Raw genomic sequence first — 27998 nt, 5'->3', positions numbered from 1 at the left:
AAAACAGTTACCAAGGAGAGATTCTGCAGGTGGTGACCACAGACCATTTATCTGTTCTCATCCTTTTTATCTGTTGTTTTGGTTACTTTTGCATTTTGACATTGCTCTTACCCCTAGAGCTAGGATGAGGCTGTGTCCACAACCCACAGAAGTTGCTCAGGTAGTATACTGTAGCTCATCCAGGATAGATAGACATAAATGCAAGATGTGGTAAGAAAGCTGTGTCTCTCAGCACAGTGTTCAGAACATGGAACAGATACCAGACCAGTACACCAGGAGACATGGTGGGGGCTGTAGGAGGGCAACAATCCAGTGGCAGGACTGCTACCTTCTACTTTGTGCAAGGTGGAACAGGAGGAGCACTGCCAGAGCCCTGCAAAATTACCTCCAGCAACCCAATAATATCCATGTCATAACACTAACATAACATGTCATAACATAACATGTTATCCCCACTAGTATAAATACAATTAACACAAAAATGTAATAAATATAATCTTTATTAATCCATCCACGTGAAACATGTCAAAGCATTCTCCCTGAAAACAATGCAAGATGCAAGTGTAGGGTCCCACCTACCCACCAAAACAAAGTGACAATACATAAGTTGTTAGGCCAGCAAGTACAAGTAATATGTGATAAATCAAAGTACATGTATAAAGTACATGCAGATAACACAATAGCATTCCCCTTATATGCAACGATAAAAAATATGAGTGACCCAGTGGTACACTGTTAAATGACACACAGGGAGAAAGAAATAAAAGAACCACTTTACTTGCTGGTCACCCCATGTAATGTGTGGACAAAAAGGACCCCACCTCAAATCCCAACGCACATTTTGCCTCTAGGGCTTCCTTTTCCTCCATGCCTTCCACAGGTTTTTTTGTAGATAAATAAATGAAGATTTTATTTATTGCATTTTTGTGTATATATGCTTTGTAGATTGTATAGTTCTTCTGAATTGTAGGTGTGATCACTAATATACATGTGTCTGCTCAAACTGTCAGAAACTGACTCCATGAGGGTGGTATAAGGGCCTGACGCCTATACCTTGGTGTCTTGTTTACAGCCCAGCCTAGTGCATGGTTATTGGCATTTGCCAAAGAACACCAGGTTTGGCAGATTTGACATTGACACCCTGTGCTGTTTATGGAATAGAGCAGGTTCACAGTGAGCACATATGATAGGAGACACAGTGTGTCTGGAAACATGGTGGAGAACATTCTGCCGCCTACATCCTAAGAGACATTTCTTTGGAGGGCTGCACAGCCCTTCATGTGCTAGCCAGAGGTACCCTTACTGGCATTACTTACAGGGACCTACAGTATGCAGATGCATTGGGTCTTGGGTCCCCACTGAGGCATGACATTGCGGCTGAAGTGTGTCAGCAGTTCATGCATTATAAATGCATTGATACTATGGACTGGCCTGCCCATTTTCCAGATCTGAGTCTAATCGAGCACAACTGGGACATTAGTCATGCTACATCCACCAACGTCATGTTACACCACAGACTGTCCAGGAGATTACTGATGCTTTAGTCCAGGTCTGGGAGGAGATCCCTTAGGAGACCATCCACCGGCCTCATCAAGAGCATGCCTAGGCATTGTAGGGAGGTCATACAGGCATGTGGAGGCCATACACACTACTGAGCCTCATTTCCTTGTCTTGAGGCATTTCTACTGAAGCGGTATAATAATTTTGCATTTCACTATGTAATCTATAAAGCTTTGCAACTGGAATATTGAATTAATTGAGCTCTAGGATGTGGTATTTTAGCATTCCCTTTATTTTTTAAGCAAAGTGCAATTCATATAATGGGGTTTGGCACCTAAGATTAGATTGTCAGTCAAACATGGTTAACATCAGCATTTACCTTATTTATAGTTAATCTATTAGACTAATGTGAAAATATTTAATCATTTTGAAAACTGAAGAAAACTAAAATGATGATACAAATAAGGATATTTTACCTTAATGTTAAGTATTACTATATTAGGTTTCAACATTTACTTGAAAAGCATGTGGTGCCTCATTGTATTTAATTGTGGCTGTACGCAAGTGCTGCATATTCTGTATGTGTTAGAGCAAATGTTGAAATGTTTTGCCTTTTACAAATGCATTGTTTGTTAGTAACTTACTGCAGATACTTGGCTACTTTTTAAAGAAAAAAGTAATAACCACTCAATGAACTTTATTATGAAACAGGAAACCCTGCACAGCCCACCTCTCTGCACTACATGAATCCTTATCAGCTGAATGCATATGGCATGGCACTAAAAGCAGTTGGAGAAATTATTCAGGATTATGACAGTGATAAAATGTTTCCTGCATTAGGCTTTGGAGCAAAGTTGCCACCTGATGGAAGAGTATGTCATGAATTTGCTTTGGTAAGTTGTTGTTTGTTTTATAAAATTTTTCTTTGTCATACAAGAACAGGCAAAACCCAGGGCACCTAAATCAAAAATGTATTTTATAGTTTAAATATGCAACTGTCTGGGGGGGAACATTTATCTTGTGTATCCCGGAGCGACAGATCTTTACTGGATGTGACAATGCCAGAGGCACCTTGCTTCATGCACGGTGGAGCTGCCTAGGCTATAAGACTTTCTAGGAAGCTATTTTATGTATTCATGAAACCTTTTCATTCAAAAGCAATCTGTATTATCTTGCAGACTATTATGTTTTCTATGTTCCCGGGTTTCACAGTACAAGTTAATGAGATACATCTTGATAGGGGGCCACATGGTCATCCTCATTGGAAATCTACTGCCTCACCCAATCTGGCTTAGGTGAGGTTAATGGGGAACTATTAGGAGGTTAGACAAGTATAGCTCTCTAGTGGGCACGGGGTACTGAGGAGGAAGGAATGTCTATTACCTTTATCCTCTGCACCATTCATGTGCTGTTTATTCTGAAATTCTCAACCCGGTAAGCTTTTAGGAGTACTTTAGCACCGATCCAGCCGGACCCCCTCCATTGTCCAATGGGGGGCATGGCTCTGAGTCCCCCCTTGGCTGGCCTGCCCCTTCTTTTTAACTCAATAAATTTTATTATTTTATAACAGAAAAAATAACAACAATACCACAGTACAATACAAATAGAGCTCAAAGAACTGCATTACAGTATACATGATCAAACTTGTTTAATCAAAGGAAAATTCCAGGTGATAAAGTAGACGGGTAAATCACTAAAATAGTGAGTTCTTGGAATCAATCTTGTAAACAGTGATGTCAGTTGTCATGTACAGTTGAACAAAATTGAAACAGAACAAGAAGAAAGAGTAGTTGTAATGACTATCAATCAAGGGTGACTGGCCCGCCCCATCTACTGATCATCAATGGAGGGGGGCAAGCTGGATCAGTTCTGGTGGGGGGCGGTTGCCCTGCCCTTAGTGCTCCTAACAGCTCACCAGGCTGATGATTTCAGAATAAAAAGTACGGGAATGGCGCCGAGGATGAATGTAACAGACATACCTTTATCCTGAGTGCCCTGTGCCCACTAGGGATCTGTCAGCAGGTTAGTTCCGTATAACTAGCTGAAAATCCCCTTTAAAGACATCATGCACATGGAGAAAATTCTTGCAGAGGAATATGAACATTTTAATTGCTTTATTAAATGTGCTTTATGAAACTTTAGTGGCTTAATCCATCCTTATACAGAAACCTGTGCATTTTGGATGCTACATGTTCCCTTATTCATAGCTTTTACATAAGTATAATAAACCCAACATAGCGACTCTCATGAATGCATGAGTGCTATGTATGAGTGCTGTGCTCTGAGTGCTTCAGAAACTGGGTGCACTACTTTACATCTGAGTTTGAGCTGTCTACCATGAAGTGTTGTCTTGGATGTGAAAGCTTTTTTCTGTGCTAATAACTAGGGATGAGCAAACAGAATTTCCTTTAATGAAGCAAATTACCATACACTTTCTTTTAAAATTCGTTAAGAAAAAAAAGTCTTACCTGTTTTCGCTCCCCTGGTTGGATGGGACAGTGATTTACTGAGCAGGCTGCCACTCTTGTCTGCTGCCGCTGTCCCATTTCTGTGAGTAACGGCACAGAATAGGACACCGGAAATGCAGAAGACACCGGAGACACACAAGAGGACACAAGGGGAACGCGGACAGATAAGTTGTGCCCTAAAACAGTAAAGCAACTGTTTAGCTGTTTTACATAGTAACAAAGTAACATAGTTAATAAGGTTGAAGGAAGACAAGTGTCCATCAAGTTCAACTTAGAGAAACCCTACTGAATTGATCCATAGGAAGGTGAAAACCCCTATGAGGCAGATGCCAATTGCCCCATCACAGGGAGAAAATTCCTTACTGACTCCAATATAGCAATGAGAATAATCCCTGGATCAATGTACTGTATCACAAGAAATCTAACGCTCATAACTTGCAATATTGTATTTTTCAAGAAAAGCATCCATGCCTCCCTTGAACTTATTTAATGAATTAGCCATGACAACATCATGTGGCAGAGAGTTCCACAATCTCACTGCTCTTACAGTAAAGAATCTATGCTAATGGTGAGACCTTCTTTCTTCTAGACGTAGCGGATGCCCCCTTGTCATGGTTACAGACCTAGGTGTAAAAAGACCACTGGAAAGATCTCTGTACTGTCCATTCATATATTTATACATTGTGATCAGATTGCCTCTAAGATGTCTTTTTTTATAAACTAAATAACCCCAAGCTTGATAACCTGTCTTGGTACTGTAACCCACCCATTCCCTTAATGACCTTTGTCGCCCTCCTCTGCATCTGCTCCAGTTCTGCTGTGTCCTTCTTATATACCGGTGCCCAAAACTATATACAGTATTCCATATGTGGTCTGACCAGTAGTTTATAAAGAGGCAAAACTATGTTCTCATCCTTAGCATCTATGCCTCTTTTGATGCATCCCATTATTTTATTAGCCTTGGCAGCTGCTGCCTGGCACTGATCACTAAAGTTGAGTTTACTGTCCACTAACAGCCCCAGGTCCTTTTCAGAAGCAGTTTTACCCAGTGTTTTATTATTTAGCACATAACTGTACTTATTATTTCTACGGCCCAAATGCATAACCTCACATTTATCCACATTAAAACTCATTTGCCATGTCTCTGTAATATGATATTATCCTCCTCTTTGGTGATTACTTTACCCAGTTTAGTATAATTTTCAAAAATGTAGAATCCACTCTGTAGCCCCTCTACAAGGTCATTAATAAACATATAAAAAAGTGGACCCAATCTGAATATGCTCCATCAATGACCACCCTCTGTTTCCTATCACTCAAGCAGTTCCTTACCCATTTGCATATATTTTCCCATAGTCTCAGCATCCTTATTTTATAGACCAACCTTTCAGGCAGCACAGTATCAAATGAAAAGTCCAGATACACAACATCCACAGCCTTCCCCATGTCCAGTCTATAACTGACCTCTTCATAGAAGCTGATCAGATTAGTCTGACAGGTCCTATCCCTTATAAACCCATGCAGATTTTCATTAAGATACTCCAATATACCATCTCTTACAAACCTGTCAAATAATTTACCCACTATAGATGTTAGACTTACAGGCCTATAGTTTCCAGGATAACTCTTTGACCCCTTCTTAAATACTGGTACCACATTAGCTTTGCGCCAGTCATGTGGACCAGTCCCTGTCATTATAGAATCTATATTAGGAATAAGGGTCTGTCTAACACAGTACTTAATTCTTGCAAAACTCTAGGGTGGGTACCTTCTGGGCCTAGTGATTTGTGAATTTTAATGTTTTTAAGGCGTCGCCTCACTTCTTGTTGTGTTAGGCAGATGAGATTTATGGGAGGATTTATAGAATTCCTAGTTATGTTATCTTTATAGGATTCTCCTCTGCGATTACAGTAGAGAAGAATGTATTTAGTAGTCTGGCCTTTTCCTCATCCCCCGCCATCATTACACCCAGATTATTTTTGAGGGGACCAATATTTTCAGTTTTAAATCTCTTATTATTTGTGTAGATGAAGAACATTTTGGGATTTATTTTTTTTTTTTTACTTTTTTTGGCAATCCTCCTTTCTGTTGCAATTTTAGCTTCTTTTATTAGTTTTTTTTCACACAATTTATTCTTCTGCCTATAATTGTTCAATGCTTCTCCACTACCTTATTGTTTTAGTAGTCTGAATTCTTGTTTTTTAGCAATCATTTATCGCATTCCTAACTACTGTAGTTAGTTTTCTCCTATTTATGCTATGTTTATTTCCATAGGGGATGTGTCATTCACAAGAGCTACCCAGGATGCCTTTCTAAAATTTAATGTTTATGTAGCCCCTTATTAATCATTTTGTTAAAGCATAAATGAAAACTTATTTTGTTGTGGTCACTATTACCCAGATGACCCCCCACTTCTACTTTTGATATTCTGTCCGGCCTAGCAGTTAAAATAAGGTCCAGAAGTGTCCCCCTCCCTCTTGGTTCCTGTATTAATTGGGACAGTTAATTGTTTTTTCTACTATTTTCAAAAACCTGTTCTCTTTGCTGGAGCTGCAGGTTTCTGCTTTCCAGTTTATATTGGAGTACTTAAAGTAAGAAACTCTTAATACAGTAGGGCTAAATCTTAAAAGGAAAAACAAGCATAAACTGGTTATGGCATATTACTAGTATATGCCATTACTTTATGATCCGGTGGGGTCCACCATTATATCTGAGATATTATACTTGTTGTAATATATTTATTATGTTCCACAGAATGGCAATCCACAAAACCCATACTGCCAAGGAATTGAAGGTGTGATGGAAGCATATTACCGAAGCTTGAAAAGCGTACAGCTGTATGGACCAACCAATTTCGCCCCAGTAATTAATCATGTAGCAAGGTAATAATGTTTTGCTTACTAGTTTAGCAGGTACCTTACACCTTTTCCCCCTATATTAATAGTCTTTAATATTCTTTTAGTGTGTGGGTGTGTGGGTGTGGGGGGGATTTGTTTTTGTGTAGCTAATAGTAACAGTATGTTGCCTAATTCTTTTATACAGATATGCTGCCTCAATAAAAGATGGCTCCCAATACTTTGTTCTACTGATTATTACAGATGGAGTTATCTCTGACATGGCCCAGACAAAGGAGGCTATAGTAAATGTAAGTGATTGTTACACAATCTTCCCAGGTCTCCACCAAGTAAAAAAAAATACACTTGCTTGCTTAGAACATCTTCATTTGCTGCTTTTTAATGAATATTCCGGCTTTTAAAGTGTCACTGTCGTGAATTTTTTTTTTGAAGAAACTTTGTAATTGGGTTTATTAGTCGAAAAATGCATTTTTGTTTGAAGCTCTCCCTCCTGTCTTCATTGTTTTCCTATGGAGAGAGCTAAATAAAAGACCAAAACAGGACAACAAAGAGTTAATCTACAAATACCTCACCCTCTACTTCCTTTGACAGTCACCACTGACCCCTCTGAGCTCTGATTACAGCGATCACCCAGCTCCGTGCCTGTAATCCTGGGTTATCTGCTTTCTGCTGTCGGCTAACTCTCTCCTCCCTCCTCCCCCCTCTCATCTCCCTAGAACAGACAGAGTATGGGCCCTATCCCACCGGAAGATTATCGTTTGCATAATCGTTAACGATCTCAAACGACCGCTATTGCGAAAGGCCTGAAAACGTTCACTCATTTCCATGGAACGATAATCGTTACTTATGATCGTAATTGCGATAGTTTTTTCTTCGCTATTGCGTTCGTATCTATTGCGAATGACCGAACGATGTATTATTCAATACGAACAATTTGCGAACGTTTTGCGAACGAGCAACAATAAAAATAGGTCAAGGTATTATAAAGCGATCAACGATTTCTCGTTCGGTCGTTAATCGTTAACTGCATTTCAACCGAACGATTATCGTTTAGATTCGAACGATTTAACGATAATCTGAACGATAATCGTCCGGTGGAATAGGGCCCTATGTCTGATGCAACAAGTCACAATTTTCAGATTTTTTGCAGTGGATGGAAAAGAGGAAGGAGGGGGGACCTGGGAAAAGGCTTTTTAAATGCAGATAATGGCAGATTTGGCAAATAAACCCAATTACAAAGTTTCCTAAAATGGCCTGTACTATTGATTTCTGCAAAAAAAAAAAAACGACAGTGACTCTAACTTTTGGACCTTTTTCTGTGTAGTTATCTGAATAAAGTCTAAAGTAAGCAGCTACCAGTAATTTTTCCTAGGATCATAAATACAGTAAGCTTTGATATGGTCACAGTGAGTAATTGTTGTCAAAATAGTAAGGGCTCGTTCCTACAGAGCAAAAGCAGCTGAATTTCTGCGCTGAATCAGCGCTGACATTTTAGCCGTTAAAATAGGTGCAGAGCTAATTTTCATTGTGTTGAATGGAAATTCTGCTCTGCAGTTCATACTGTGGAATTTCCTCGCTGAAAGTTCATGTTTATTCTTCCGCTAGCGGAAGCCTATACAAATCAATGGGGCTCAGATTTTCTGTTTCAGCGTGGAATACGCACGTATTCAGCGCGTAATACAAGCGTAAATTACGCACTGAATCAGCGCGGAAAGGGGGGGGAAATCCCAAGACAACCCAAAGGAGGTGATACCAGGGGCCCACAAGAAAGAAATGACAATGTCAGCATGCACACAGCATATGACCACAGCAAAAGTTTCCCTGAAATTAGTGCATCTCCATCAATTGCAAAGCGGTGGTGTTTTGCCATTTCTGGTCGGCTTCTCTCTGCTCAGCTCAGCTCCTTTTCCTCTGCCAGCTCTGAGGTGATCTGTTCTAGAAAATTCAGGTACCATATAGTCTAGTCTCCAAAGTCTGCAAAATTGTTGTTGACACCTCCCTCTATTATTACTCACCGAATACTCGCTGAGTTTCAGCGCTGAATGCATGCCGAATTAGTGCGGATTCCTCGAGTATTCCGCGCTGAAATACACAGGGATTCAGCTTACATTCTGCTCGCGTAATCCGCCCCTTTTGCTCTGTGTGAACGTAGCCTAATAGTGTCATGACATTGTGAATGCAACTAACATATGTGTGTATATGTGTATATATATATATATATATATATATATATATATATATATATATATATATACATATCATTTATTATAATTATTTTATTTTAAATCACAAAGAACCAGAAAAGAAATTGCTGTTCTCTGCCTAATATTTGTGAGCTTTATATTAATTTCATTGATAAGATAACCATATGTAACACAGTACTTATTAAGTACCTTATGTCCTTATCAGCTTCTGGATGCCATTCAGGAAGAGGTGTGTTCTTTCCAGTGTGAGGTGGGGCTCATTGCTGCCACCTCTGTTCTATGGGGATTTTTAAGTCAAACTTTTAAGTCAAACTTTTTATGTTCAATCAAAAAAAACAAGTGATGTAGGAAATACAACATTTTAATATACAAGCAATTAAACATAAACAAGTTACTGGGGGGGGGAATAACTTTGAAAGATGCATGAGGCTATGTTCACACAACATGAAAGGTAGCGAAAAGGCGGCCGATTTTGATATTTTAAATAACGTCCGTTTTTGCTGCGATTTAACTGACTGCAACGGCAATACATTGAAGTCAATGGGAAGACGGACATCCAATGCACACAATGCATTAAATAATGTCCGTTTCTATCACGGACGTCAAAATAATGATCATTATTTTCAGATGTCTTTTGCAGACATTTTTTATTAGTTGTTCACACACAGTTTTTCTTTTTCCACTGTTCCTTTTCAGTTTTTACTATTAAATTTAATGGATTTGTCAATTAAGCCGCACCCAATGTCCAATTAGTAATCCCAAACTAGAATAATGTACCAACAGCAGCCATTGCACTAATGGGAGGCCAGACAGCTAAATGACGTCTGTTATTTTAGACTCAAAATGATGTACGTCATTTTAAACGGAGCTGAAAAAAACGTTGTGTGAACATAGCCTCACTCTGGATAAAGGTAGTGAGGAAATACCTTTCTAACTCTTGACTAGAATAATTCATGGAACCAATAATATGATAGCAGATGTAAATTATCTTTAGTTAAAGGCAAGGTACATATTAAAAGACTGAACATATAAATATTAGTGATGAGCGAATACTGTTCGATCAAATAGATATTCGATCGAATAGTAAGGTATTCGATAGTATCGAATATTATCGAATAGTACGCCGAATATTCGATAAATATTCAATAGGCGTTCAAATTCCCTTTCCCTGAGGTGTCATTGTGGACTTGGTGAACCTCCAAGTGGTCAAATAGATGTTTTTCAATAATCGAATACTTGTTTCCATAGACTTAAATGGGATCGAATATTCTATCGAATAGTCGAATATCAGGGAGATATTTGTACGAATATCGAATATTCGAATATTTCACTATTCGCTCATCACTAATAAATATATCCCTGTCACTTCTGGTACCAGAGGGTCACCAATATACCCCTTGACATTTTCTTGATACATGTGTTTTTCGGTCATTGCTTTGCTCTAGGCAGACTGTCTAAATTATGTTTCAAAACTAGCAGATGTTACGCACTTGCTGAAAGGAAGAGGATTCTAAAATATTTATGGTTACATGTTTAAAAATAGTTGTGATAAAGGACTGTTTTCAGTATGAACTTGCTTGGTAAAGAGGTGAAGCCTGCAGCCGATAGAAAACTAAAAAGTCTACTTTTTGGATGATTGGTGTGGTCATTGCTATTTACTGTGCAGACTTATAAATTATAATTAATCATGTTAGTCATTTACATTGCATTTACTTGTAAACTGAATGGGTGGTTGCAGGAAAATTACATAGCATTAGGCTAATAGTATGTAATTTGTGTCACAAACACTTTTAAATAATATAAATGGCCAACTCTTGGAATTTGTGAAAGTCTGAGCACTTGAACATCCTTATATTTTCCACTGGCGAATTTATGTAAGCATATTACAGATCAACTAAGCTTTGTGTATCTAAATGTTGTTGGTCTACTTTGCACACAAAAAGCTGTCTTACACGCTGTGTTCCAGATTTGTTATTTGTTTAAGGGTGCGTTCACACCTACAGGATCTGCAGCAGATCCGCAGAAGATTTGATGCTGTGTTCAGTTATTTAAATAAAATCTGCTGCGGATCCGGTAAGTGTGAACGTACCCTAAGGCTATGTTCACACGGCGTATCAGACCGGCCGTTCCGTGACATTAGCGCGCGTCCGCATCAGAGCTTCCCATAGCACACAGTGAAGCGAGCGGCTCCGGCTCACTGTGTGCACTGACAGGTGTTTCTGCGGCCGGAATTCACTTAAATCCCGGCCGCAGAAAACTGACCTGTCAGTTTTTTCTGGCGCCGCATGGGATCCCGGCCGGAGCGTATACGATGTGTGTACGCTCCGGCCGGGATCCCATTGCACATAAGGCTGTGTCACACACCACATAACTACGGTTCTGCGGCGAGAACTACGGCCGTAGTTTGACGTAGTGTGAACATAGACTAAGGGTGCGTTCCCACGTACAGGATCTGCAGCAGATTTGATGGCGCAGATTTGAAGCTGCAGATTCAAAGCAAATCAATTCTAGGCCATCAAATCTGCTGCGGATCTGCTGCAGATCTGCTGCAGATTCAAATCTGCCCCATCAAATCTGCTGCGGATCTGCTGCAGATCTTATACTTGGGAACGCACCCTTAGTCACTTTTTGCACCTCACTAGACTGTGTTAGAAGCAAAGGAATAGCTAAGAAAAAAGGGGTGTGTTTTAGAGAAAGAGGGCATAACCAGGGGTGGGGTGGGTTGAGGGGCCCCTTCCCCCCGGCTGATCTTTCCCTCAAGTGCACTTAAGGGCCACGACCACCAGATCCTTTAAGGCCATTTTGCTCCGTTGTTTTAACACTACCTATGGAGAAGTCCGGCGGATTATAAAGTCTTCTGGCAGCTGTCAGGGGCAAGAGGGAAGGCATTTTCCCCCCAAGTTGTAATGGCGTCACAAGTTCTGTCCCGGCTGATGGACTGGCCTGCTCAGCCAATCAGTCCTGCCCTAATCACTGACTCGCTGAGCGGCCAGTCTATTAGATGGGTCATGACATTTCAGCTCCAGAGTTCAGCGAGGGCCACCCAGAGAGCCGTTTGTAAGGCCCTAAAAGCTTGCTAAGTACACAACTACCTAGAGGCCGGCTGGGTCTCAGCACCATGGGACTAATGTAAAAAATGAGATAAAGAGACAAAATTGTTAATAGAAGCCAAAGAGACATATTAATTACATGACAAGACAAGTCAGAAGAAGAAATGTCAAAATAACTCGGAAAACCCCTTTAATGGGGAATAGTAATCAAAACCTGCAGGATCCTGTGTGAAAAAGCAATTGCCTTCTAAACCTAATAACGGGTTGGACCACCTTTAGCAGCTGCAATCACGCATTTGCGATAACTGCCATGGAGCAAACTACTAACTGCATTGGAAAGGCGCCGAGGAGGAAGGTGAGAAACATTCCTTCCACCTCGGGCGCCTCCTGTGCAGTAGGGACATAGCAGGTTAGATCCGTCCCTTTTTACCATGTACTAAAAAAAAAAAAAGAAAGTGAAGGATTGAAAATCCTTCTGTTCACATTATTATTATTATTATTATTTAATATTTATTTATAAAGCGCCCTTAATTTTAGAGCGTTAAATTCACATGCATTTCCAAAGCTTCTTCGGGCTTTGACTTTTACCCCTTCACGTCAGTTATACAGCTATATACGCTCCTACTGCACATGCACCGTGCAGCAGGAACGTATATTAACGTTCCTGACAGTGAAGGTGTCTTAATGTGTGCAATTTTGCACTTTTACGGGTTTTTGCGCTTACGCCGTTTACTGTGTGAGATCCGGAATGTAATAATTTAATAGTTCGAGCAATTATGCATGTGGCGATACCAAACATGTTTGTTTATTTATTTATTTAATTTTATTTATAAAATGGGAAATTACCCCCCTTTTCCCATTTTATTTATAAAATGGGAAAAGGGGGGTAATTTAAACTTTTATTAGGGGAGGGCATTTTTTTTATTTATAAACATTTTTTTTAACAGTATACATTAACTTTTAGTCCCCCTGGAAGACTTTCAGTATTACTGCAGTGATCTCCCATAGAGATCACTGCAGTATACTTAATACAGCAATGATCGATTAAATCATTGCTGTATTACTTTGGTCTCCAGCAAACCAGATACATTGATTGCCGAGCAGGGGTCAGCATCAGTGCGGATCTCCTGTCCGTGATCGCATCGCTGGGGGGAGATCCCCCCAATAGACACCAGGGAAAGGGGGACATAATACATATAAATGCAGCTGTCATTTAAATGTATAATTAGCGGCGATCAGACTGTACATGTATACAACTTAAATTATACATAAATGTATAATTAGCAGCAATCGGACCACGCCCACTAATAGCCGCAGGCTACACATAGCACCCGGGATCGAACCCCCCTCCCGTATCAGGACGTAAATGTACTGACCAGCGTTAAACCGAAGGGGTTAAACGCCGCAATGCACAGCGATCGCAGTATTTAAGGTAGTCAGTGACAGAACAAGGACCTCTCACTGACCGTTCGAGACCCCCGCAGCATGGCAGACTCTACGTACAGATCGCCGATAATACTGATGAATGCTATGCTTTTTTTTTACACATTTTCTCTTAAGGGACTTATATATGCAATCAGAGCATTGCATATATAAGTCCCCTAAGAGAAAATGTGTAAAAAAAAAAGTTTTAAAACATATTTAAAAAAACTAATAAAAATGTCCCAGTAAAGATTTATATTACCCCCTTTCCCATTATACAAATAAAAAATCTTTAAAAAAATTAAAAATAAATATATTACAAATCATAGCGTTCAAAATTATCCGACCTACTAAAATATAACAATATGTTTCCTGCACAGTGAACAGCGTAAATGAAAGAAAAACTAAAGCAAAAAAAAAAAAAACAAGAATTGCTGATTTTTAAAAATTTTATATTAGAAATAAATAAAAAAAAAATCTGAATTTACTTACACCAATATGATACCAATAAAAACTTTTATGGATTATGCCACAAAAAAATCACACTACAACCAGCCCTGTAGGTGGAAAAATGAAAGCATTATGGCTCTTAGAAGGCAAGCAGGAACATTAATTTGACCTGTAAATCTGGGCATTAATGACCTCAGTCATGAAGCGGTTAAAGCAAACGCACCACTTCCGTTTCGTTCCGCTGGGGGCCCAGCTCCCCTAGATACCAATATCTCCTCTTCTGGGTGACTCAGTGAGGCAAAGTGAGACTTTATTCAGAAGGCCGTGCAACACCCAGGGGGAACACAGTTTGAAAAATGGACCAGTATAGCCAGTGCAAAAGAGGTTGTATATATATATATATATATATATATATATATATATATATATATATTTACACACAAGGTTTGAGATAAGGGGAACGGGGTAATCTCACAATTTAGGCTGCAGTACCACCCTGCACCACCAGATGTCACCTTATCAAACAAAAACAACTCACACTATACTTTATACACACGGACACTGGGTTTTAGTTCATAAAAAAAATATATATAATTTTTATTATGTATACATTGGTACCAATACAATATTATGTCTCATTAAAATAAAATTTAAAAATGACCACAAATAATGAATAAAAAACCATTACATAAAAAACTGGTGTCAGCAGATATAAATCATCATGGAATGTGCAGCTATGAAAATATCTTTTGTTTTAGCACTCTACCTCAATATGCTATACAGGGGTATAAATGTATCTAGGAGCTAAAGAATCTCCTAGTATCCCATCTGCTTACATACAATTTACAAGGGGTCTAAAATCAGCTATTATTATCCTCTAGTTCTATTGCACTCACCCATGCTGCCAGAACACCAGAAAGAGCCGTCCCTACGTACGTTTCGTTATCTTCCTCAGGGAATTATTTTTTTTATTTTTTTTTACTGAGTGAAGTGGCACATTCTCTTGTAGCAATATGAAAGAGAATTCAAATAAAACTAGTATTTCGGAGGGCACTAGAGAAGCAGCACATGATGTAGATAGAGACTTTTCTAAGAAGTAGGTGTATGTCTATGTTTTTTCAGGGCATTTTGTATTTCAAGGCCATTAATGTACAAATCACACTGCCTTAGTATACAAACATAAAACCAAACTGAAAAGGTAAGCGAAGCTGAAGACTTTTCTGTCAGACAGATAAAGAACAAATTATCACTGCCCCTCAGGAAGGTATTTCGAAGGGCCAATTTAATGATGTCAAGGACCCAAAATCACAGCAGTAACATAGTACGCTGACAATAGGATGACTAAAGGACTGTTTAAAGGAGGAAAACCTGGCATGTCTCTCTTAGTAAATACTTGTACTCCCCATAATATAACAGTTCTGAAGACCATTCTCTTTTATTTCTCTTGAATATATATGAATATATAGTCAATTGGGCCTTACCATTTTATTTACCCTGGTCAAAGTGTTTTGTTCCTGTGCAGCCTGTTACTATAAACACTGATTGTAGGGGCAAATCATCAAATGGTAGCATGCACTTGTCTAATTATTTCAGGAAGAATTCTTTAGATAATAGGATCAGAATTGTAATTTTTCTGGATAACCATTTCAGTGTGGCTTATCTTTTTTTGAAAGGCCACTACCAAAATATATTTGTAATTATTGTTTAATTTCTCTTCTTTAAAGGCAGGTTCACACGTACCACATCACAGTCTATTTCGTACTGCAAGTTTTTTGCATTGAAATCTATTGTAATACTAATTACCATTAAAGCATACGGCACTCTATTCTCACAGGGGATTTTCATTCCACTGCAAAAATGCAGATATCGTGGTGCAATGATCTGCTTGAGAAAGGTTACTACCAAAATGTTGCACTGTGGAATCATGTTTATTTGATACATTGAGTGTGGTCTTGGATACTGTTAGCTGTATTTAAATGGCCTTGATTACCTTTCATTGGTGGTCCAGTGGCCAGATCAGCTTCCCACAGAGAGATCATGGGGAGCCGATCCATCCTATATGTAGTCTGGGTCCTCTTTATGCCTCCCAGGCTGCTTGTAGTCAGCCATTGTTAGAGGCTGCCTTCAGCAGCTGCTAACAATTGAGTGCAGATTCAATGGATCAATGCATTACATATGTGATGCATTGATCACTATGAGCAATAATGGTATTGCTCATCGTAGTCCCCTAGGGGGGCTAGAAAGTGTGTAAAAAAAAATGTTTTTTTTTTTATAAAACAAAAAAATTAAAAATATATATATAAATCCATCACATAATAAAAGTTTATATCCCTGCTTTCCTATATTTAAATAAAAAAATAAACATTTGCTCTCGCTGCATGTGGAATCACCCTGTTAAATTATCACATTCCTGATCTTGCACGGTTTCTCACACCTTTATTTTTTAATGTTTTAGCTTTTTGAAATTAGCAAAATAAAATAAAAGTTAATAAAAATATAAATTGCCTGCTGTTGTAATTGTCCTTACTTGAACACAGATAACACGTGAATTTTACTACATGGTGAACAGCGTAAACACGAAACCCACCTAAATCTGTAAAAAAAAAAAAAAAAAAAGCTAACCTAAATTGTTTTTATTTCTCTTTTACAGCTTTTTTAATGAAAAAATAAAGCATGCCTTAGAAAGTACAATTGATATCGCAAATAATAATGGCTCATATGGGTCTGTATTTGTCCCTCTTTAGCCTTTAATTGGCTTAATGGGCCTACTATATCACATCCTCTAGTCTGTAAGTTTCCATACAGTTGGTACCAGAGTACCATAGTATCAGCAGGCTTCAGGGAGATAAGCACATGTTATTTTCTTCACTCACCCTCCTCTCGGGTACACAGCTTAGAAGAGTTGTACCCAGCAAACATTTTAAGGCCGAGGTTACAAGCTGTAAGACAGCGGCCTTTCTACAACACAGCCGTGTCACAGTACGACCACTGCCTGGAAAGTTCACCCCGGCCGGTACTGCAGTACATCACCCCGACTGGATGAACATCACTTCATGTTAATTGAAATGCGGCCACATTCGGGTGTGCCCACGTTCCAATTAACCATAGCAGACAATGTAAAGTAGGGTCGTTATTTATTTTTAAAAAATACAATGTGTGAACAGGGCCTAAATGTGTATTTCATAGATTAACATGCCTGTTTTTTTAATCTATACTATTGTTTTTTTTAAGGCTTCCAAGCTTCCTATGTCCATTATTATTGTAGGAGTGGGACCTGCTGAATTTGATGGTAAGTTTTTTTTATCTCAAACTGTGCAGTTCAATACATTTTCTATTTTTATGATTTAGTACAGAAGTTTGAATATTTCTATTGATATTTTTGTTATAGATAAAATTAGAGACATTTTTTATATAATTTAAATAAAAACTGTCCTTGTTGCCAGAAAATTTGCCAGATAACCTATTAGTTTCCTGTTGTTTTTTTCTGTCAAGAAAAATTTGACAGCCTGTTTTGGTTATCTAGAGAAATCAGTCAGTATAATGTCCTCTTTTCTGTATAGAGTGTTGATCTGGCTGTAAGTATAAAGAACTCTCACAAGTTTCCCATGACCTTGCATTAATAATTGTATAAACTCTATTTTATATGTTTTGTATGCCTTATTTACTAAATGGAAGAGTATAAAAAAATTATAGCTGTTTGTTATGCAAGCCAACTAAGTAAGCAACTAGTTACTGCTCCTGCAGCAGGATACTCGTTCAAAACTCTAGCAGGTACATAGTCCGCTCCTAATCCAGTCTACAGAACTGCCAGAAGCACTGTAGCCTTGCATTGTAAGGGTATTACAAAAAAAGTCTATGGCACTTCCGGTAGTTAAATGGAGCCGACTATGCACCTACCAGAGTTCTGAATTAGCATAGCGGAATGATAGTTACAATTAAGAGCTGTGTAATTTGATAGATAGTATATTGTCCTAATTACGCTAAAGAGGAGGCCTAGCAGAGCCAGGATATTGTTATTTTGATTTCAATAACTACTAAGGGGTTTACTAGTGCACTCGACACCGAGTAACATACTGTAAGCTGTAACATGTTCTATACAGGTATGCTACACAAGTTGGTATAATAAAAATATTTCCTTTTTAATTAATTATTGTATTATGGTGTTTCGACAAAACTTGATCTGTTTATTTCCAGTCCCTAAGGGCCCTATTACATGGAGCCATAATCTGCCAAATTGGGCAGATTCGGCAGATTTTCGCTCCATATAATAAAGACAAGGATCAGCTGATCGTTAGCGTTTATTCCAGCCCAAAAATCATCGTCCGCCAGGTGATGCGCAACTGACAACTGATGACTGTGTAAATACAATGTCCATGCAGCCCTTGCTGCAAAATTATTAAACCCTGTAATAGGCTTAGTAAGCGAACACCAATCTAGCCAATCAGCGCTCATTTACATTAGTGATCGGGCCATGTAATACGGCCCTAAGGGAGTAAGGGATCACCTAGTGCAGTCTACAAGATATCTGATTGTACATTGATACTGTACATATAGTGCTATAATTGATGTCTACTAGTTCAGTGAATTATAGTACCCTTTATCCCTTTGTCTTAAAAAATGTCAGAAAATTTAAATTGTAATCAGACAAGAGCATTTACAAACCAGCTTCTTCTATATTTACAAATGCACAATTCACTGGAAAATAAATGTGCAACCAACAGATAATATGGCAGAATCTTGGCCACAAGCTAACTGTGTGAATCAATCAATATGTAGTGACAAGTCAATACAGAAAAAAATTCTTTTATCTTTTTTTTCTCTGTCTTGAAAATACTTTATGATGAATGTATACAGAGAATGCTTTTTGTGTAACAGAAAGATGAAATTTCAAAAGGTCACTACTGTATGCACCATATTTTTAGCCCAGTTGTTGCTTGTAAATTATGATGTGCCTGCCTTTTTTAGGAACAAAACCCAGCTTTACAAGTAAATGTGCCACGTAGATTTAAAGATACTGCAGCAACATTATATTCAGCATATATATAGAAAAAATGCCAGCTCACCCCTTCTTAGTTGCACATTCAAGCCATATTCACACATTGTAAAACACCAGCCGTTCTGTGACCTGGCCGGGTCACAGAACGGCCGTTGTTACTGAAGATCATCCCGGCCGGATGATTTTCATTTCTGCTGAATCAGATGCACCTGCATTCAAATTCACCGCTGCACAACGCTGCAACAACAATGCTGCAACAGCGGCCGTGATTTATACAAAACTATGTTGTGTGAACATAGCTTCATAATGTAAATGCCTCATGTATCAATTGTTCCCATGGTGCTTTGGCCACACGAGACATGGTGCGATTCATATCACAAAAGTGAGATCCTACATTCAAGCTGGAGAAGAATAAAAACATTTCCATTTACACATTACAGAATTAATTTAAATGAATAAAGATACAAAAGGAGTGAGGCCCGCGACGCCCCCACCCCCTTGTCACTGCACTATCCCCTCCCATTCTCTCTTGTGACCGCAAGCAGGGTTTTGTTTGCGGTCACAAGAGGGAGACTGGGAATGACCCAGGCTGCCGCGCGGCTCCTCACTCCCTGTCTGTCCCGTCCCCAGCCGCACACGAACCATAGAGCTCTGTGTGCGCCGGGGATGGTACTTCCGGCGCAGTGACCTCTGTGCCGGAAGTAACATCCCCGGTGTGCACAGAGCTCTATGGTTCGTGTGCGGCCGAGGACGGGACAGAGCCAGGGAGCCTTGCGGCAGCCGACAGCCAGGCGTAGGAGGAGAGAGACATGGCGGGGGAGCGAGTTGTCAGGTGAGTTGTGTGTTTGTTTGGTTTGTTTTGCACAGACTTGCTGCCATTATAAGGGGATTATAAAGGGGGTTACAATGGGGGCCATCTATAAAGGGAGTATAAAGGGGATTACAATGGGGGGCATCTATAAAGGGATTATAAAGGGCACTACAATGGGGGCCATCTATAAAGGGGATTATAAAGGGGGCATCTATAAAGGGTATTACAACGGGGGCCATTTATAAAGAGGATTATAAAGAGGTTACAATGGGGGCCATCTATAAAGGGGGTTACAATGGGGGCATCTATAAAGGGGGTTACAATGGGGGCATCTATAAGGGGATTATAAAGGGGATTACAATGAGGGCCATCTATAAAGGGGATTACAATGGGGGCATCTGTAAAGGGATTACAATGGGGGCATCTATAAGGGGATTATAAAGGGCATTACAATGGAGGAAATGTATAAGGGGATTACAATGGGGGCCATCTATAAAGGGGATTACAATGGGGGCATCTATAAAAGGATTATAAAGGGCATTACAATGGAGGCAATGTATAAAGGGATTACACTGGGGGCATCTATAAAGGGGATTACAATGGGAGCATCTATAAGGGGATTACAATGGTGGCATCTATAAGGGAATTATAAAGGGCATTACAATGGAGGCAATGTATAAGGGGATTACAATGGGGGCCATCTATAAATGGGATTACAATGGGGGCCATCTATAAGGGGGATTACAATGGGGACCATCTATAAAGGGGATTACAATGGGGGCCATCTATAATGGGGATTACAATGGGGGCCATCTATAAAGGGGATTATAATGGGGGATTATAAGGGGGGCCATCTATAAGAGGGATTACAATGGGGGCCATTATAAGGGGGTTACATGGAGGGCATCTATAAGGGGGATAACATGGGGGGTCATCTATAAGGGAGACTACATGGGGAGTGTATGCAATAGGGCATCTACTATAGTGGACCACACAGAGGGGGGCATATACTATAAGGGGGTCACATAGAGTCAGCCTACCCACTAAATGAGCATGTAAAGGGGCCAATACAGATGTGCAGTGTGTAGAGAGATGAGAATGGTGACAAAGTGAGGAGCCTAACATGTCTGTCTGGCAGATTCTGTGGATTCGTGGCTCGGAGAAGTTCTCATAATGGCCCAGGACAGAAGAAGAAAATGAAAAGGGAAGAACTCCGATCAGAGAAGATGTCCAATGTGAGTCACCTGATGTAACTGCACTGTAATGTATATGGTGTACAGAACCTGTGTAGGGCTGGGTCAGCCTCTATATGACTGTATCAGTTGATAGTGATCTGTGTACAGTGGATGTTATTCAGTAGCAGCCGCGGTTAGTCATAATGTTAGTCATTATGTGTTGTTGTTAGTCAGTTGTCAGCAGCGGTGGTATTAGTCAGTAGCAGCGGTGGTGTTAGTCAGTAGCAGCGGTTGTATTAGTCAGTAGCAGCGGTGGTGTTAGTCAGTATGTGGTGGTGTTAGTCAGTTGCAGCGGTGGTATTAGTATGTGGCGGTGTTATTTGTTATCTGGTACTGTGTTTATTGGATTTAGTATACAGGATCTGGTCAGTAGCAATATGGTGGTTGTGGTGTGCTCTGGGAGTTGGGTCTGTACAGATTTGAATCATGTCCCCTTTCTCTACAGACTGTACAGATTTGAATCATGTCCACTTTCTCTGCAGTCTGTAGAGAAAGGGGACATGATTCAAATCTGTACAGTCTGCAGACAAAGGGAACATAATTCAAATCTGTACAGTCTGCAGAGAAAGGGGACATGATTCAAATCTGTACAGTCTGCAGAGAAAGGGGACATGATTCAAATCTGTACAGTCTGGAGAGAAAGGGGACATGATTCAAATCTGTACAGTCTGCAGAGAAAGGGGACATGACTCAAATCTGTACAATCTGCAGAGAAAGGGGACATGACTCAAATCTGTACAATCTGGAGAGAAAGGGGACATGACTCAAATCTGTACAATCTGGAGAGAAAGGGGACATGATTCAAACCTTTAAATATGTTAAAAAGATAAGTAACGGAACACACAAAAACAAGGGGCCACATTTAGGTTAGTTGGGGAAAAATCTGAAACAACACAAGGAAATATTTCTTTACTGAGAGAGAAGTTGATCCTTGGAACAAGCAGATGTAGAAAAATCTACAGTAACTGTATTTAAATGTGCCTGGGATAAACATACATCTATCCTAAGACGTAAGATAATTAGAAAGGAAGTACTAAAAGGGCGGACTAGAGCCTTTTGGGCAGACAATATTCTATTACATATATATATTTTTATATTTACATATATATATTTTTTTCTATAGTTTAATGCATAACATCATTTTCTTTTCTTATTTCCAAGCAATGATAGAATTGGATGGTGATGAAGTCCGAGTTTCATCAAGAGGTCGATATGCAGAAAGGGACATTGTACAGGTAGAGATACAAAAATTTAATAGTTGCCAAATACACAGAACATGTTGTTCCAGTTCCCATTTTGCTGCACCAGTGCCAGTGAGTAGATGTTATTAGATATTAGCATTGCTACCAGTCAATGGTTCTCTATATAATCCCATAATCATTTATGGCTTAAGATGAAAGACCCTCATCTTAGAATACGGATATGTGTTTCCTAACCTGTCTCCTGTAGTTACAAACATTGTGCGACGGAATGGACTTCGGAACTACCAAAATATCATTTATTATGATACTGGGAGGAGCACCAAAAGGTTTAAATCTTTGTGCTAATGTACTGACAGAGCCAAGCAACTATGTCAGTACAGTAACGCAAACATTTAAACAGTTTCAGAGCTTGATGCCAGTCAAATCTGGTCCAGAGCACATTGTCTTTGCATAGACCATAATTGTTGAATGTGTGAATGCCCCTACATATCCCAAGATGACACTAGATGTTAAACATTTAAAAAAAAATGTATACATTTGATGGATTCCTTAACAGATGCCAGCAGTTAGACATCATTTACCCACAGGCTTCCATGTTATACAAAGTATACATTTACCGTACATGTTTTTACTGGATGACTGTTAAACAATGCTTTAACAAATGCCAACAGACTGTCAATGCCCATAGGCTCTCATGTTTAAGAGAAGTTCCACATATTGTTTTTTTTTCTGGATGGTTGTGATGGATGCCTTTGATGAATGCCTTGTGTCAGCATCCATCGCCCATAGCCTCCTATATTTTAGAAATAAATGGAACTGTCTTAAATGTAAGTTGTTTTTGTATACAGTTAGTATAATGACAAAAAAAGGTTTAGGAAGCACACATATGTAGCTGTTCTAGCACCATTTTTATGGAAGGTAGTATTTTAATTTAAATAGTACATTAGGGGAGTAGAGTGACAGAATAGTTTCTGAGCAGCTCAAGATTTATCCTCAGCAAGCTATAAGCCATCCTGACCAATAAAATTAAGAGTCCTGAGAGCTTTATTTTCTTGTTGGTTAGACAGGTATTCTTTATTCATAATGGACATAATTTACAGTGAGGAATATAAAGAGTAATATTTGTTTTGACCTTGGGCTTTTTTTTTTCCCCCACTACAGTTTGTACCTTTCCGTGACTACATTGACAGAACTGGAAACCATGTACTAAGCATGGCGCGACTTGCCAAGGATGTTTTAGCAGAGATTCCTGACCAGTTTCTCTTATATATGAGATCTAGAGGATTCAAGCCATTTCCAGCTCCACCACCATACACACCAACTGGGCACCTATTACAGACTCAGATCTGACTAAAGTACAGTTCTTCCAACGTATTTTGAAATCTTCAAGCTGCCTCGCCAGCTTCAAAGTAAGGTGCACTAAAACAGAACTTTCGACAGACCTTCTTGTATATGTGGGAAAGCATTTGCTTTTTGGATCTAGAAGATTCTGTTTACAGACCAAAACTGTAAATATGAGTGCAAGAGAAGTCAGAAAGATTTTAATACTCGTCAGGAAAAAAAAAACTGTTTCGTATCTGAGTCTTATTTTTGTGATCATTCATTTTTATTCGAACTGTTGGGGGAAGCACAAATCACACTTTTAATCCAAACGTTATTGTTCTCCCTGGCTGAGATCAATTTATGTGAGAATGCAATTCCTTGGTGTCAATGTTTACATGTTACTAACTTTTAACTTTCAGTACTTTTGTAACTGTTCTTAATAAAAAGAAAAGTTTGAAGTTATAGAAAATCCAGTGTCTTCTACCTGGCAATAAATATAGCCACAAAAAGCAATACCCCTTTTAGGATCTCTTACACAAACTAAGAGTCATAGACAGGTTCATGCACAGGGTAAAAGAAAAGACAACCCTGAACTCTGGCACTTATTACCATTCATCGACTGAAGCATAGTTTTACATATATATTGCTGACACAGAGAAAACAAACAGTTGAGAATTCAGAGTAACATAAATAATTAAATATAATGTGGTCTAAACAACACTGACAGATTGAAATAATGTCAGATGATAACACTTCTACATGCTTGAATGACTGTTTTCTTTTTTTCTTTGTATTTTGTTTTCTATTGTTTTAACAAGGTGCATGGTGTCTTAGTCTGTGTCAAAAAGAGAACTCAACATATTGAGGTTTATTGTTAGCACCTAATCACATTAATGCCATAGTGTATGGGCAGATGAAAATGTGTGAATATGCGAGGATATGTTGAGGAACCTGTCTTCCATTGCTCTACATGAGTAATGCTAATGCAGGACTTTAGAGCTTTGAAGTGTCAGAGAAATGTGTGAGAAATGCATGAGTGTGTATATTTATACACAAGAACTATGTTTACTAAATTACCCAAATACGCATATATGCTTGTTCATATATAATACAATGTTTTTGCATGTACAGTTTTTACAGAATATTACACAGTTTTGTGCTACTTTGTGTCAAATACAATACAGTATTCTAGAACTAATGGCCTTAAACACACACCCAGTTCCTCAAAATGATTGTGAATTGCCTTTAAATGATGGAAACGATTCTATCTTTTGGTGTCAACCTCGTAACTGCTTTGTAATGTAATTTTATTTGCATAATATATGCATAAATATTTTGTCTATTTCTATGATGTACTGTTTAAAGAGAAATTATTGTAATTACCCCTTTCTTTTGTAAGCATGGTAACAGGTATTTTGCTGAATTAAATCATATCTGCAATTTTAGAAGATATATACTTATGTAATGCGATATATAAATTTTTTTATTATATTAAAATGATTGAAACACTTTTCTGTTAGATGTCTTTTTGTTCATTATGAAAATTGGAAAGAGTGTAGAGCTCTAGAGTTCTACAGTCTGGAATTTCTAATTACTGAACGGAGGAATATGAAATGGCCTTTTACAAGTTGAGGAGGTTAAAAGTGCAATGTCAGTGAACCTTTTAAAAATTAAATCAATCCAATGCTGATGAAACTGTAGACACACACTTCGAATAGCAATCAGGTGGCTGCAATGCTATTAAATGCAAATAATTGAATGGAAACATTTAAAGTATATATATATATATATATATATATATATATATATATATATATATGCAAGCTAGGACAAGATGTGATCTCAAGAGTGGGGACCCAAGTCTTCAGCCAAAATTTAGCAGCAGGAGAGCATGTGCATTTTCACTTCATTTATTCTCTATGGTAGCAGCCGAAGATAGTTGGGTACAGTGCTTTGTTATTTCTACGTCTCCAATAGAGAATGAGTGGAGACGCTCATGCTTGTCCTGCCACTGAATTCCGATGGGAAACTCAGACTCCCATTGTCAAAATCACCAGCAGTTGGATTTTCTGTGATCAGTTCAATTTTAGGTACAATCCTTTTAACATACAATATACACTGCTCAAAAACACTCAAACAACACATCCTAGATCTGAATGAATAACATTTTTTCATTGAATACTTTGCTCTGTACAAAGTTGACAGTCTGTGGTGCAATGTTTTCATTCAAAGCTAGAAAGCACAGCAGCACACCCCCTGAACCACAGGTGGCATCTCCGCAACCTATGCTGACCCGGCAGACACCATTTACCCGCCTCCAGCCTAACACCAACTGGCCCAACCATGTCTGAGCCATCCCAGCCTGCTCGCCCCACATCACCATCAAGCTAGGGCTCAACTCCTTCAGCACCATGGCACAGCCCTGACCACCATGGCAAGGAAAGTGACCCTTAAGGGCAACTCTATGCCTGATTTAGCTCCTACGCTCTATATTCCAGAGCAGTACAAGAAACCCAGACAAATAAAGACTTCCATTATGAATTTGAACTACTCATACCTTAAATGAGTTTATAAAAAAAAAATATTTCTTTCAAATCAACTGCTGTCATAAAGTGCCAGAGATTTGTAATTTACTTCTATTAGAAAATCTAAGTCTTCCAATACTTATCAGCTGCTGTATGCCCTGAAGGAAGTGGGGTATTATTTCCAGTCTGACACAGTGCTCTCTGCTGCCACCTCTGTCCATGGCAGGAACTGTCCAGAGCAGTATCAAATCCCAATAGAAAACCTCTCCTGCTCTCCAGACTGGAAAGAATATGCCACTTCTTGAAAGAGATACAGCAGCTGATAAGTACTGGAAGACTTGAGATTTTTAAAAAGAAGTAAATTACAAACCTCTGGCACTTTCTGACACCAGTTGATTCTAAAGAAAAAAAAAGAACTACCCCTTTATAGGGGCACCCTGAGCTCCAAGCCCTATTAATTCTTCTGCCATCAAACAGGGACTTGGATTCAATGGCAACGGATCTAAAATTGGCAGGGAGGAATGATTTACAATAAGTGAAAGCTGATATCTGGTATCTGCAAATCGAGTGGTTACGCTGGAGACATCTCAATCTGCCACCTAACAGGCTACAAGCAAAAATCTCAAAAGAACTCAGTCTCTTATTACTCATCTAGATATTGACCAGGTGCCCCGTGCTTTACTCCTGCAGAGCATCGATGCTTTCTGCCCTAGGGATGTGATTTGTAGGATACATTATTATTATGTAAAAGAATAGATTATGTAAAAAGCTCGTATGCAATTAGACATTAACTTTGATGGAGCTAAATTACAACTGTTTCTGGATCTATCCAGACGTACTCTTCATCTCAGAGCAGCATTTAAACCACTCCCGTTAATATTACAAGCAAGACACATCCCATACCACTGGCAGTTCCCCTTTGCTGTCCATATCCAACATGATGAAAAAACAGCCACTCTGAAATTACCATCTAATCTTCCTTACTATTATTAAAAGACATTGGTCCCTGAACCTGCCTGCTCCCCTTTGCTGCCTTTCAATATCTCCAACTTATACATCAAGGTTACAAATATGGGGAATTTACACAGATCTCTTTAAAAACTCTTTGTGTGGCATCTGAACCTCCTCGACACAGTCATGTAGTCAACTCCAATATAGCATATAGAGTACAGAAATTCCCCCAACACTATGAACATGGCATTTACAGGAAATTTTGGTGACCAAAGCCTGGAGTTCTTGGATGTAATGGTGAGGATTAATCAGAACAGAATAATTAGAGGGATATAGGAAGCCCACCACTAGCAATACCTTACTGCATTTTAAGAGCTCGCATCCATTAACAGTAAAAAAGGCCATCCCGTATGGACAGCTCTTAAGACTTAAGAGACTGAACAGCCAACCAGAAGGTTATCAGAAACAAGCAAAAGAACTACTCACTAGACTGGAAGAAAGAGAGTACCCTAAAAACATTTTCCATAAAAAACGCCATTAATAAATATTGGTACATTCTACAAAGTGATACAACACTCAATGACAAAACAAACACAAGACCCATTGTGACATATAGACGTAATCGTACATTAGCAGATAAATTGAGAGAGCAGAATAGTGCAGAGAGACAAGAGACATGGCTTGAAAAAAGTTTACCTAAGGGGAACAAAAAGTGCCATAATTGCACACACTGTAGCAAATTTATTCCTGCAAACTGTCTAAAGATTGGGAGTAAAGAGTGGCGAGTGAGAGAATTAATAACATGCAGAAGTACATATGTCGTGTATGTCTTGTTTTGCCCTTGTCAGTATTTTTACATCGGCAAAACAAAAAGACAATTAAACATACGGTATAGAGAACACTGCCATTCATTAGTCACAGGAAAAGGGTCCATGAGAATGATAACCCACATGAGAGAAGTACACGATGGAGATCGCAACACTCTACGGTTTGCGGGATTGGAGAG

The 27998-nt window shown here is 38.9% G+C and overlaps 1 protein-coding gene across 1 annotated transcript in view; it reads left to right on the top strand.

The window, feature by feature from the left end:
• Positions 1-25025, top strand: part of CPNE8 (copine 8) — a 220999-nt gene extending 195974 nt beyond the window's left edge. The window contains exons 15-20 of the mRNA XM_069977167.1: positions 2212-2393; positions 6723-6850; positions 7011-7113; positions 17181-17238; positions 22153-22226; positions 23355-25025. Of these exons, the coding sequence (XP_069833268.1) occupies positions 2212-2393; positions 6723-6850; positions 7011-7113; positions 17181-17238; positions 22153-22226; positions 23355-23543 (734 nt within the window). The 3' untranslated portion in view covers positions 23544-25025. The remainder of the gene's footprint in view (positions 1-2211; positions 2394-6722; positions 6851-7010; positions 7114-17180; positions 17239-22152; positions 22227-23354) is intronic.
• The last annotated feature ends 2973 nt before the right edge of the window (positions 25026-27998 follow it).

Source organism: Dendropsophus ebraccatus, chromosome 1 (assembly GCF_027789765.1).
Source record: "Dendropsophus ebraccatus isolate aDenEbr1 chromosome 1, aDenEbr1.pat, whole genome shotgun sequence".
In the NCBI taxonomy this organism is placed as follows: Eukaryota; Metazoa; Chordata; class Amphibia; order Anura; family Hylidae; genus Dendropsophus; species Dendropsophus ebraccatus.
Note: the sequence above shows the minus strand (reverse complement) of the source record. Positions and strands in the feature narration are given on the sequence as shown.